The sequence below is a fragment of the Metopolophium dirhodum genome, chromosome 8, assembly GCF_019925205.1.
Source record: "Metopolophium dirhodum isolate CAU chromosome 8, ASM1992520v1, whole genome shotgun sequence".
In the NCBI taxonomy this organism is placed as follows: Eukaryota; Metazoa; Arthropoda; class Insecta; order Hemiptera; family Aphididae; genus Metopolophium; species Metopolophium dirhodum.
In genome coordinates, this window is record NC_083567.1 from 30,077,405 (window position 1) to 30,092,200 (window position 14,796).

Below are 14,796 nucleotides of genomic sequence, written 5' to 3' on the forward strand. Positions count from 1 at the left end.
TATCAAATTGTCTAAGGTTGTATAATGATATGTACTTTAGTTTATGGCGTGAATTATATGATAAATAAATAAATATATTATAATTATATTACTATAATATTATAATAGATTTTCCAGGAGTTGGGGACATAATTTAATTTGTGTGACTTTTTATACTGTAACTGTATTACTATAATATTATGATACTGGGTGTATCCAGCATACGTGACTTGTTGAATACCTATCTACCTACTTAAATTATACTTTTATGAGGTGTTTCGATTGTGAAATATGATATACCTGCATGATTAATGTAATATTTAAATACGAAATTATTTTGTGTATACATTCATTGACAACGCCACATTGAAGTGTGAATATTATGTACATTAAAGTGTATTGATTATTGAATATAATATTATAATAGGTATCATTTATTACAAGATGTATGTTTTTTTAAATTTTTACATACCTACATTAGGTACCCACTTACAAATGGCGCACTCATGTTTAGAAAAAAACAATTTTTTTATGTGATTTCTTCATGAATGGAAACGTTCGAATAATTCTTTAACATCTACCGCGGTCTTATGTTATACATATTTTTTTATCTTATTAACATTATTGTTATCTATATTACTTGAGAGCACTCCACATGGGATGACTGCCTGCAGAGTCGCGTAAGTTTCCACGCACTACCTTTGCTCGTTAAACGATACAATATCGCATCGCCCATGTTGCTTGAAAGCACGTGGCGCGTTTTTTTTATTGTGGTTAGTTATGGCCTAATCCACATTGTAAGTGAGAACACGCGAACGTCAGTTATAATAATATTGTAATTTACACAGATCGGTACAGCGAAAAACTGCTCTTCTCGCGTATACAACATAATATCATAATATCAAATATACGGTGTATATAGGGATGTAAGCTTGAAAATGTTTTTTTCACTGAAATTTTCTGAAAAATTTTAATGGTCATTGAAAATGTTCAAATTTTGAATTTTACGTTTATTTTTAAAAATAATTTATTTTGTAATAATTGTAATGAAAATGAAAATGAAATTAAGTTGACAAATGTTATTTGTACCCTTAAGTTGTCCAAAGCCTACAGAGGTACTGAGGTACCTAATATAAAATGTTAGGCTCGATGTTATAAACTTACTTGGCAGCCATTAATTATGAAATTTTCAACTTTTTGAAAATTTTCATGAACATTTACATCACTAGTTGTATACAACAATAAAACACAATGAATATAAATAAATAAATATCGAATTTAATGTTTAATAGGTTACAATTTATAATTTTTAATTTTGTCGCAGCACGACATTCGCATATTTTCGCCTTACTAGCGTTGAATTTTAGTGTGTTTCAGCTGCCTCTAGAAAGGCGAGCTAGGCTGTTGGCGCTGAGGGATTTGTATTTGTCACACAGTATTGTAAGTCCAAGAGGAGTGGTAAAATGGTTTTAATTATTACCTACGTATACGGGTTTAGTATTAGAAACTCCTGGAGGAGTAAAGTATAGGCAAACATGAAGACTTGTGATGGTATTATCAGTGGTATAATTATATTTTTATAACAAATTTTTATTGGCAATAAAATCAAAATACTATTATGTAATACAGACATGATCATAGATGCGTATGAACAGCGACTCCGCGATGGGCGTACTGCAGAAAGATCGGAAAGGGCACTGCAGGGTCTGGCGTTTTTTTAGTGGCACTCATTGATTATTATAAATTATAATATACTAGAAGAATAATGTTTGTATCTATTCTCGATATTTCTGAAGATGTAAACAATATACTATATACCATTCTTAAACTAAACATGATGATATATAACTAATATTATACTAAGGATTAACACAGACAGAGATTAAGTACAATGGTTTAATCTTAATGTTCCGGGGTGTGACTTGGATGCCTCGAATTTATAAATTGCAAAGGGCCTCGCAAAACATAGAGTCGGCACTGTTCATGACGTATGACGGCAATATTTGTAATTTGTATATCCTTATGATTTACAATATAATCCATCTATCTATATTCTATATATCTATATATGCATATAAAAGACAAACAAAAAAAAACCTATGTCATTTATGCATTCCTAAACCGTTCATCCGATTGCGATAAAATTTGGTACAGAGATAGATTAGATCTCGGGGAAGGAGATAGGCTACATTTTGTCGCGAAAAAAAAGGTAAATAACCCGAGGAGGTTTTCAAACAAGGGATTTAAACAGGGGTTCTCGAGTTCGAACCACGGTTTCGCGGTGGACAAATTAATTGCATTGTTTTGACATTTTTTTTTTTTTGTTTTATCTATACATATGAATGTTTGAGTTTTTTTTTATTAATCGGATTTTAGTACAATTATGTTAGGTTAGGATTTTGTATTAATTGGTTGTATAACTTTGATACTTTAGAGTTAAATTAAACACTTACGTACGCCCCACGTTGGGTTATTCGCGATCTACCGCAGGTAGATTGCCTACCTGATAATATACTGCTCGCGTAATCACAAAAACCTAGCAATAGAAATGCATTGCCGTGTCCAGCTAGTATAATAGGTAAAAATATCGCTCGTACACGCCAATTGCAGCCGCATGATACTATCGTTACAATAATTATAATTGTTCACAATTCACGGATGCTCAATGCGTCGAGAGTTATACAACAATTCATAAAAAAAACCACTGCACTTAAATATGATATTATAGTAGTGACCCTCGGGCATTAAGATGATAATAAAAATACGGGAAGAGCGCGTAATATACTCACGCGGCCGTGGGTGTGGTGTGAAATACATTATATATACCTACGTCATAATATAATAACTATTAACTAGGTATTATATTATATTAGTATGGTATATATTTATGATAATATACCTGCGTTTGACTGAAAAATAACTTTCATCTATTTGCACAATGATGCAGCCAGAAGCGTAGCCAGGGGGGATATGGGGGCTATAGTCCACCTCCCATTGATCATGTTTTTTTAAAATCATTTTTTTAATATATTAAAAAATGATTTTAAAAAAACCCTATTTCCCCTCCCCCCACACCCATATAGCCGCACGACATCATACAAGGTTCCTGGCTACGCCACTGAATTCAGCCAAACGGATGGACCACTGCAGCTGAAAGGTTGTACCATAGAAAAGAGTTGTATATTATTGTGTGTAGGTACCTACCACGCAATTCAGAGGGTAAATATAGATATGATGTATTTTGCATAGATACCATGATAATATTCAGTGTCGTTTGTTATTTATTTGTCGTTTGTTGTTTGTTTGTTATTTTCAAAAAAATCATCTTCATCACAACTTACTAAAAAAGGTCTAGTTCTTGTATGAAAAACGACGTTTGTTTCGGCAAAGGTGGTATACGAATCTAAATAATTAAAAATATATAGTCCTTGCGAATACTTCAATACTAGTTCCAAAAAAAAATCTGTATTTTAATAAACTCATTACCTACTTACTAAAAAAAAATCCGAGCAACTCGCTCTGTTGTAAAATATTTGTCAAGTGTATCTCGTAATTGAGTAAGTCGCTGTAGTGGATAGGTTAAATTTTAATTCAATGATATATATTATTTAAGTAGGAAGTAATAGTAGGGAACTATACAAAAGACGAATCTGAACAGTGATCGTATGTGTCAGACTGCAGTCAGCCTATATTACTAAAGATATTTTTATAGGTATTATATTATTATACATATTTTTTTATATATATATAAGAAGGTAATCCGGACATACAGTAGATATAAAATTTAAGAAATATTATTGTGTAAAAAATAAAATAAAATTATAAATGTTGCCAAGGAAAACTTGTGAGGATTATTATATTATATGTTTAGGTCTTAGGTATTATGATTAAAAAATGTATGAATTCTTAACTACAAAATAATTAACAATTTTTCTCAATTTTGACTACTTTGGTAAACATTTTAATTCAAAAAGATCTTGTCTACAAAGTGCTAATATAAATATTTTATGAAAATGTCAAGTAGGTATCTACTATCTATAGTTATCCGTTTTTGAATTTCAACAAAATAATACAAAAACGGTTTTGTCAAAAATTGGTGTTGCGTAAATATTTTCTAGATTTATCAATAGTTATTTTTAATTTTTCTCAATCGCAAAGAAAACTCAGAAAAGTACATTGCAACGGACCTTGAAATTAAAGATGAAATATTTGTATGGCTCCAAAAGGTGGTGACAGACACAGAAACAAAATATAATCATTATTTATTTAATATCTAATGCCTAATAATAATAAAAGAAATTACGAAGTTACATGTGAAATTATAATGGAATACAGGATATTAAAGAAAAATTATTTTGGGTAATTAATATGAATTCATAACTCATTACTTATTTTGTGTAGGTACCTAATTTTATAAATGAACAAACTGCGTTTAGAAGGCAATTAATATAAGTAAGATACATTAATGGTTATTATAATAAATCGCCATCATTAATAATTAAAATAATAAACAAAACAAAATTACAGTAGGAATTTTGTTGATATTATATTTTCATCTTCCGTATTTTATTTAGAACGTGTATTCAACATAGCTGAGACAATGTTATAGGATGTCATCATTACCTGTAATAAACCAGTAATTATTTTTAATTCATTCCAATTTGTATTATTATTATAGTATGATATTAAATATTACGCTATTAAATAATTGTAGGTTGATGATATTCTTTAGTGTTGTTTTAATCATCAATTTATTAGCATTGTGCATCCGCATTGAGAACAATAACAATTTTTTTGATTTTATATTCATCGCTGTCCAATTACAACTATACATTCCAAGTTGGACGGATTCTATCTGCATAAAAAAATTGCACCGTCAAACAAACTCAATTAGATTTTAACTATGTTAACGTTACTTTATTATTGATGCGTTCCATTAAATAGCATAGGAAAAATAAAACAAAAAACATGTAAGTAAATGCTGATATCAACTTGACTATACTAAAAATTGGTATGGTTTCTGGTGAAGTGAAAATCTATAAACGCAAATAATCTGTCATTGGTACTTATATAATAGATATACGCAGAGGTGGATCTAGGGTTCTAAGGCGCTATAACACCCCTCCCCCTCCCATGGCCACTGTTCACATTTATAAATTATTCGGTAAGAAATTATTATATTATTTGTTAGCATTTTTGTGTCCTCTATAAATAAGTGAAAAAATAATAATCGTAACGTCCCCCAAAAAACAATCCTAGATCCACCAAAAGTTGTACATTTGCATTTAATCTATTCAATTTATATTACCACAACAGACGCGTATGTTAAAATGATGACGGACCCTGAATTTATTACAACAGTTGATACAATTATAAGCTTATATGTAGAATAAAATAACCTTAACTTCCTGAAAAATAAAATAAATAAATTAATGTTTAAATTAAAAACATCATCGAATTAATTCTAACATGGTTTTCGTGAAACAAAATAAATGTCTTATTCTAAATCTATTAAAATATAGGTATAGGTACTAACGCGTAATGTTTTTGTTGGTCCGTCACAATCGATATTAAATCATCGCAACAGTCGTTCACAACAATATTATCGTTATTGTTTTCTAAAAATATGCGTTTTTTATTATTTACTATCAGTCAACTGCAGTTATAGTCACCGTGTGAAAAAGTTATCCAGGCGAACCACTACTGCAGTAGGCTCACGGTGGCATTTAAAAAAAATTGTACTCTTGACTTACCATTATTATTTTCGGAAGTCTGTTCACAGTTGACAACTTCGTAAGCCAGTTTGATTATCTCGTACTGAGCAATTATGACATAGCAGACAGAAATAAAAAAGACATCAGTCACTACGTATGCGTATAGCATAAATATTGCAATAAATGACTCCATAATATAAAATATAAAATAATAATTATTGTAATCAGAGACGGTCACCGGGAACCGAAAGTTAAAAATATTCTCAAAGCGTTGATTTGAATCGCTTGCGTCTGTTTTTGACAACAACCGCAGCACTAGAGGAAACAAGATCCATTCGAGGGTAGTCACGATTGCAAAACCACTTATGAGATTTGTAATTTTTATTGATTTGTTGCGATGTTTATGGAGAATTCCAATATGAGCTTGACACTGTGTACTCGTCAAAAAATGTATGCGAGTGACACGGAGTAAGTCCCAAATGTTATTTGCTTTATATAAAAACGTGATTATTTTAAGTAAACTTAGAGAATAGAGTAAGTAACAGAACATTATCTGTATGTGAAAAATGCTGTCGATAACATCCTCCATTTCAGTAAAATAACCCAACAATCCGTAAATTAATATACAAGCAATGACGCAATTTATGATGTACCAAGCTAAATGGTAAATATTGAATTTGTAAAGTTTTCCGCTATTTGGATCAAATAGATGGTAAAAACGAAATAGCTTAAATAATTTCAAGTTGATGGCAACTTCGTTGGATTCCAATGAGCTCATATTATCAATATTTGTACAGATTCGATCTAAAAATTATAATTAAATATTCTGTAGTTACTATTAATTTATACATTACTTTTAAAATAATTAAATCAAGTACTTAGGTATATAACATAGTGAGGATTACGAAAGTATGAGATGCTTCCCTATACGTTTTACTAGATAGGTAATTTATTTATTTATTTATTTATATTTATATTTACGGGTCTAGCCCTTTTGAAAAACAAAGTTTGATATATACAGATTTACAATAAAATTAATAAAGATATACATAGGTATGGTATAAGCATTAACAGAGGCGGGAGGCGTCAACATTGGCAAGAGACATTAATCTTGTGATAGGTTCGTTTGCTAAATAATTTGAGGTGTAAGAAGGAATGTAGAAAGGAGCATTATTTCGAGAAATACGTTGAGGTACTCTAAAATTGATTAGGCTTAAAAGGTAAGGCGAATCTATGTTACCTGATATCAATCCATTTAGAAACTTATGAAAATAAATTACTCCACGTCAAGCTGGTGTGACCGTTTCGTAAAATATTTTAGTGCTTAGTGTGAAAAAGCAGTTTTCATTTAATGAAATAGATAACTATTCACGAAATGATTATAATATGTCTGAGTACAGTAGAAAATGATTTGATATTTATGTCAAAAATTTAGTATTTATAATGGAAAGATATAAATTACAATTTACAATTAAATTGGAAAACTTGAAATGTATTATTTTACCAATACTTCTAAGTAAAAGTTTATTTATACTTCATCGTAATAATTACAAAACAAGAAATAATTTCTGACTTAATTCAACCCAAACCCCAATTATTATAAAATATAATATTTTACATAAATTCGTCGATTTTATTTTTTAAGAAATTGTTATCACAAGGCTAATTCACAACTAAGACTAATTCGTATTATATCAGTTAACACTAAATCTGGTACACTAATATTCAATACACAATTAGGGACTGGAACCGTACCGAAAAGAACCGGTTTTGGAACCAGAACCCTTTGAATATTAGGAACCGGAACCTCACCGAAACCCCTAATTAATATTAATTTGTAAACCGAAACCCCGCCGGAACCCTTATTTAAATTAATTTAAAAACCAGAACCGATATTTTTTTGTGAAGGATTTTTACGTTTAATTTTGGTTTTGTTATTATTCCATCATTTTTATTTATATGTCATTGGTAGGTAATAAGAACAAAATAAATACGTAGATACTATATTATTATTATTATTAAGAGGTATAATAGTATTTAAAAATAAACATATTTCTATTTTACCTACAGAGATTTCTACGTAACAAACGTTAATTTAATACGAAATAGGAATTGCCAACAAAAACAAGTCATTATTTACTGCACTGTCTGCACAATAAAATATTGTATACTAAATAATAGTCGACTGTATAATAATAATATAATATACATTATTACATATTGTTATTTTTATTATATTGATTTCATGGATGAGTCACCATTACATAATAAAAAAAAATTATTTGTTTGCACTATTTATATAAGTAGGTATTCTAAAATGTTTTAATATTAATATATCACATATTATTATAAGGTTATAAAGAACATATTTATAATTATTATACATTTATGAGGTAAAGTAGGTAAGTACCTACTGATTCAGATTAAAATTCTGTGCAATTTTAACATGCTTTACAATATACTATCTAGTTTCTACTGGAACCCACAACTGCAGAGATCAGAGAAAATATAGTAAGTAGTAATAAAAAAAAAAATTGTTGTATATATTTTAAAATCTTAAACACTAAATACTGATACAATAAGTGGTAAACGGTAAATGATACATAGCAATCAATACAACGATGTTGAGTAATTTTTTACTTTTTTTTTAATTAATTAAGGCTTCTCTTTAATCCTATGAAATTGGTAAGATATCTGATGGAAAATCGGTATTATAATATATATTATATAACCTGCCATAATTAACACCAATTGACACAACTAAATACTAATACTTAATTATATTTTTCAAAGAATTAAATTGTTCTTACATAAGTATAAAACCTAAACAGGAAACGTAGTTTTAGTTTTTTAAGAACCGAAAAGAAACCAAAACCAAAATTTCAGTTTTTCTAGGAACCAAACCGGAACCAGTCCCTGTACACAATAGCATACTAAACTAATTTTGTTCGCCTGAATCCGTTACTGCTGTGATAACGTATTTAAAATTACATAGATTTACTGTGTATCCCAATATACATAGTGCATAATATGATCATATATTGACCATATTGAGATTTACCGTTATAAATTTGATAAAAAAAATAATGTAAACGTACCTTATTTACCAAACAATTTCCTAGAAAATAATAATAATATATATTTAATATGTATGTAAAATTCAATTATATTTTCACCAACTATTATTATCGGTTGAACTACTTAATTTATAAAGCATATTAACACAACGATAGTCGATAATTATCTGAAATGGCTTATAGGTATCTTGTTCACTGTTCAGCATTCGTACCGAAACTAAAATATGTATTTTCAAGTATATAACACTATAACTAGGTAGCTATTTATATTAAAAAAGTTGTTATTGGTGCACGAAAAAATAATGTGATATTGTATAATTACATACATTTAAAAACTTAAATAGGTAGAAACAAGGATTAATATATTAATATCTTGGTAAAGTGTGTTTATTGCGAAAATGGTGGTGAGAAAATTGAACAGTTGTTAACACCCAGTATATTATTATATTTAATACAAAAATGTATTAACACTGACCTAAAATAAAAATAAAATGGACAATTCAATATTCAATTTGTGTGAAAATTATTCGTTCTTTGAATATCAATAAACAAAATAATATAATATGGCATTACTCATGCTCTTATATACCTTATAATATAGGTGCCCTTTACAGTGGGTGTATTTAAAAACAATATAGGTAATAAAGATAAAACTAATACGTCTTTCTAACACCAAATTTAGTTTTTCATATTTTTAAATACCATACTATGTTATTATGCTTTCTAATTTATTTATAGTTTTATACATAGGTATTTAGTTTATAAGAGAATATATTTTTATATATTTTAATAAACATACTATTTGTAGGTGGACCTATTATACTAATTATACCTATATTGGCGTTATAGTTGAGAAACGCTGTTAAAATAAATATTTTTTCTAACAAATACTACAATAAATGCTATAACAAATTACTTTTATGGGACTACATTTTATAGGATTGAGCTTTATGACACACAGTTTTCAAACACTTGATTTGGTACAATAAAATACATATTATATAAATACATAAAATATATATATTATTTAAAATACGATTGATTCTTGTAAGACGAAAATTATGAACTGTTCTGTTTGAAAAATAACAGATTATAATAATTCATTTTAATTCATTTATGAAATGAAATTGAATTAGGTAAGTATTATAATATTCAAAAGGTGCAGTCAAGGTGTCTTAAGGAGTAAATATAGGCAATATGACTGCATCTATAGCTAATGTGGAAATAACTATGAATGGTTTGTTATTAATCGGTTTACATGATAATAATAATATAAGCAATAAAATTCCGTTCACGCAGGCGATGTCAAAGTACCTATATTATATTTTATCACTATTGTCTATTTTCAATCTACTCAATACGACATAAAAGTATGATGTCGGCTGACGAAGATATTGGACTCGGGGCCTTGACAGATTTAGATTCGTTAACAAGTTCATAAGGTTTTAACCTGCATCTGAGCAAATTTAAATAGTTGTTTTTCATCTGAAATGACGTGCATCAATGAACGTACAATGCGGGTGGAGCAAATTTAGTCAAGTTAGATTTTACTATCTTAGTATAGTATCAGAAGTTATAGAATTCGAATGATTCGTTGCTGATCAATGCCAAGTCCAATCGTTGAAGTTTTGAAGGGAATTCGTAACCGATCGTTTTAATACAATAACATAATATCTATTTTTTGTTCATCTTACTGATAATACTAGTGATGAAATAAAACTTGAAATTTATTTAAAAACGTAATAATTAAACGATAACATTCAAAAAGTGATTATAAGGAAGAGAAATAATAAAATTAAAAAGTGGGATAGTCTAGAGTCTGCTAAGCGAGAATTATTGAATTTTTTCAGATTTCTTATCGCATCAACCAAAAAAAGGTGGGTAAGTGGATATCGCTCTGCTGTACAGTAGGTTACAAGTGGGTCACTGTAATGGATGGTGTTAAATTTGAATTCAATGATATATCATTTTATAAGAAAAACGATTCTGAGCGAAAACGGTCAGTCAGCCTATAATATTACCAAGTATATTTGATGATATTATTGTGAATAAAGTGATTTATTTATAACCTATTTACGTGGAGTTTGTTTTAAATTTTCAATCCTTAGCTATAAAAGTTGAACATTTTATAAATTTTCAACTGCCAAATAATTATTAAATTATAAATTTGATACATTTTGTTAAAATTTGAACTTTAAATGCTTATAAAAAAAGATTGTGCCTATGTATTTTTAATATTTTTCAACTGATATTGTAACAATATATCAGGGCCTTGCATTAAATTTTCACGCGTTTTTACCCAACAAATAAAATTTTATTGATATTTATAGAAAAAAAACTAAAAAAATTGAAAACTGACAATGTCCGTAAACAGCTCAAAAAGAGTCAAATTATTTTCAAAACTTTTTCGTGTATAGAAAATGCTAATACAAACATTCAGTGAAATTTTCAAGTATCTACAGTCATACGTTTTTTAATTACAACAAAATAAGTAAATCGTTACATGAGATATCGAGTGAATATCAAATGTTGTAAAAATATGAATTTCAAACGCTCATAAACATTTAATTTGACTGCTTGTAGGCATTTTGTAGCCTTCTATTAAATTTTTAAGCTTTTTTACCCAACAAATAAAATTTTATTGATATTTATAGAAAAAAAAACTAAAAAAAATGAAAACTGAAAATGTCCGGAAACAGCTCAAAATAAGTCAAAATATTTGGAAAATGTTATGGTGTATTGAAAATGTTAAAATTTCATGTACCTACGGTCATTTGTTTTAGAGTTGCACCAAAAACCAAAATCGATTTTCTTGAAAACAGATTTTGCGTAAAAATTCCCGTTTTTCCTTAATTTTTCTTTTGTTTTTCACGTCGCGTTTGAAAGTTACTGAGAAATTTTTACTTTTGACTCCCCAAAGCACCAACGATATTCACTTTTCTATCAGAAAAGTTACTGTTGAAGAAAATCCAAGCACTTTTACTCTCCTAAAAAGTGATGACAGACACAAAAAATAAACACACATCATTGTAAAATCAATACATCGCTTCGCTCAGAATCTAAAACAGGTTTTTTTTAGCGAAATATAATATTATTACTTGTAGATTATAATTATTATGGACTACATACTACGCTACAACAACATAATATTGATAACATTATATTATTATTATTATTATGCGTACAACGCCGTGTCATTTTTCATTCTACAACCATAGTCACACTCACCGACCACTGTCCTCAAATGATAACTATTCACTTTTGTTCACACGACACGCACGTAGGTATTTTAATATTTAATGATTGCCTACATTAGATAAGTATTAATATAATATTATATATTATTTGACATAATTACTCAATGAAATACTTAAAAGTAACATCCGTCCCAACCAATAGCTCACCAGCCACATGGTACGCCGCCAGACACGCGCGCAACGCACGAGCAGGTGGGGTGGCGCGGGGGGGTCGGCCGTATGGTAAATGGCTATCCACAGGAAAACTTGTCGCGAAAGGAGCAGGCGCCGGCACTCGAGGGTAGCCAACTGCCCGCAGTTAAAAAAATTATGTGTCGGGTATGTATTGATGGCCATACCCCGCTCAGACCGAATAGGCCAAGCGTTCCATGCAAGCGGAAGACACCCTTTTAAGACGAACGCGTACGGCCGGGCCTCCTATATGGCCTCGCCGGTCCACCAGCGACGCGCCGAAGTCTACGGTGGACGACAACGCAGGATCGTGTCGTGCGCCAGTCTCGTCGCGGTGGCCGTCCGGCCGTCCGACCCATCGGGCCCGCGCTGGCCGCCCGTCAGCGAAACTCGCACCGTTGGGCCGCGACCGGTCGGCGCGACGCCGGCCGCCCGCATGACGCGACCGGCGTGCCAACCGCCGGCGCGGCTCAGAGCCATCTACCGGCCGACATTTGCGCACTTACTAGTCTCACGCCGCCGCCGCCGACGAGACCGAAAAACGATTTTGCGAGCGGCGTGCGCCAGGCGCGTCGTTGTCGCCGTGACGGACATGGTGGGTGATGACTGCGCTGTTGTAGTCGACTAAATCGAAATAAACGAACAGAGCGCGATATATTAAAAGTGTATAATCATGGCCCACAGGAAATAATATGTTGTTTAAAATCGTGTAAAGAAAATTCCTTCGAGTATTCACTCTTCAGATAAGTAGGAATACTATAAAGTGCTAAATATATCATTTATTATAATTTTATTATTAATGAAAATTATTACTGTATTTAGTATTTAGGCAAGTATTGCAATTACTGACAGCACTATTAAAGTCTAAAATAATAATTTTTATTTTACGGAATAAAATTCCAATTCCAATTTTAACAAGAAAGTGTTAAACACACATGTTACAATATTTAACACTTACATTTATAATAAATAATTTTAAATTAAAACATAATGTTATAATCTAATGTAGGTAGGTAAGTAAATACGTAACGTAATATGATGATGGATAATGACATACAATGAGTTAAGTAGGCATAAGAATTAAGAATATAATATTAAATGAATAAATACAAATATAAAGAACAATACTATTATAATAGTTTTAAACGGTTATCATTATAATGTAAATTACTAAATTATTATGAAAATTATATTTATTTTAAAAATAATACGTTATTCTAATAATTTAGCCAATTCAGGGCAGTCGATTACGTTATTTAATAATTTAATAATAGGAATTTAAATTCATTTTTATCAAATACAACTTTAAGTTTCAGTAGATCAATATATAATTCGATACCTGTATACTCTGAGTGCAGAATTCCCTCGATATGGCTTTTAAATTAAAGAAACCTAAGGAACCTATATGTATTTAATATTTATAATCCTATACCTCAACTAAGATTGAACACGAGCAGGTACCCTACGACCTACCCGTGAACTTATGGACGAATCCATTTAAAATAAACAATTAATCGAAAACCGATAAATGTGAATACTAAATACTAAATCTAATTCTATATTTATACTTACAGAGTCCTTAATTTTTATAGTTTTTTATATAATAATAATAATATATGATTTTATGTGAACCTATTATGCAGTGCCGTGCTAACTCTCATTAGTGCCTGGGTCAATAATATTTGGGGCCCTAATAAACATACATATTTAAACATTTACCGCCCTTTAAAATGTTACAAGTTTGGCCACCCTAGGGTACTTACCCTATTTGCCACCCCCATGGCTCTGGTACTATGTAGTCATGGTTATTTAAACTATATAATATAGTCACTACTACTCAGTATTAGTCATAGTAAAATTACAAAATAGATTTCATCTAATCAGTTATCTGTGCAATTATTCCAATATGCTTGTAGCTATATTGTCTATTTTGGCTTATTATCTATTATGTCTATTCATGACTTCAAATAACACTGCTGCTATAATAATATTATTTTCGTTTAAAAATTATACGATTGTATAGTACTATTACATAATATATAATATTATCAACAGACAGTATATTTCATTATAATATTAAATATATATTAATATTATGTATGTAAAATAATACATTGTGCATTTGTACCTATATTTAGTATATATTTTGCATTTACGTCACGAATGTCCTTCACATTTTAGTGTAGGTATTAGGTAATTTTGACATACTGTAATAGCCAATACATATTATGTATATTATATTTATATACCTATATATATTATAGCCCATAGGTACTTCAACATTCGTTTATTTCTTTACCATACGATGGATTTAAGTGTATAATTTAAACTTTACATCAAAGACCTTAAAACGATTATAACATTTTAATATTTAATAAAGTTATAAGTGTTTAATTGTTATAGCAATGTAAATTTTACATTATATATTTATGTACATATCCGTAAAATAATGTGGCATAATGCACCTACACAATACGCAATATACATGACATATTGACACATGTAGGCCATCTTGCCATAATGTAGGTAGCTAGGGCATAATATATGAATTGATTATTTTTATTATTGAATACAAATTAATTTGGTATCAACCCATCA

General features: G+C 29.6%; 1 protein-coding gene and 1 non-coding gene across 2 annotated transcripts; both read right to left on the reverse strand.

Annotated features, from left to right (window-relative positions):
* Positions 1-4,545: 4,545 nt before the first annotated feature.
* LOC132949959 (uncharacterized) lies at positions 4,546-6,474 on the reverse strand. Its single transcript, XM_061021095.1, has 6 exons — positions 5,733-6,474; positions 5,516-5,597; positions 5,288-5,387; positions 4,896-5,015; positions 4,676-4,834; positions 4,546-4,602 (listed from the first exon to the last, which is right to left on the reverse strand). The coding sequence occupies exons 1-6, from the start codon at positions 6,469-6,471 to the stop codon at positions 4,546-4,548; spliced, it is 1,257 nt and encodes a 418-aa protein (XP_060877078.1). The 5' UTR covers positions 6,472-6,474.
* Positions 6,475-12,287: 5,813 nt separating this feature from the next.
* Positions 12,288-12,419, reverse strand: LOC132951543 (U11 spliceosomal RNA). The gene has a single exon (XR_009665369.1). It is a non-coding gene; the product is annotated as a U11 spliceosomal RNA (small nuclear RNA).
* Positions 12,420-14,796: the final 2,377 nt, after the last annotated feature.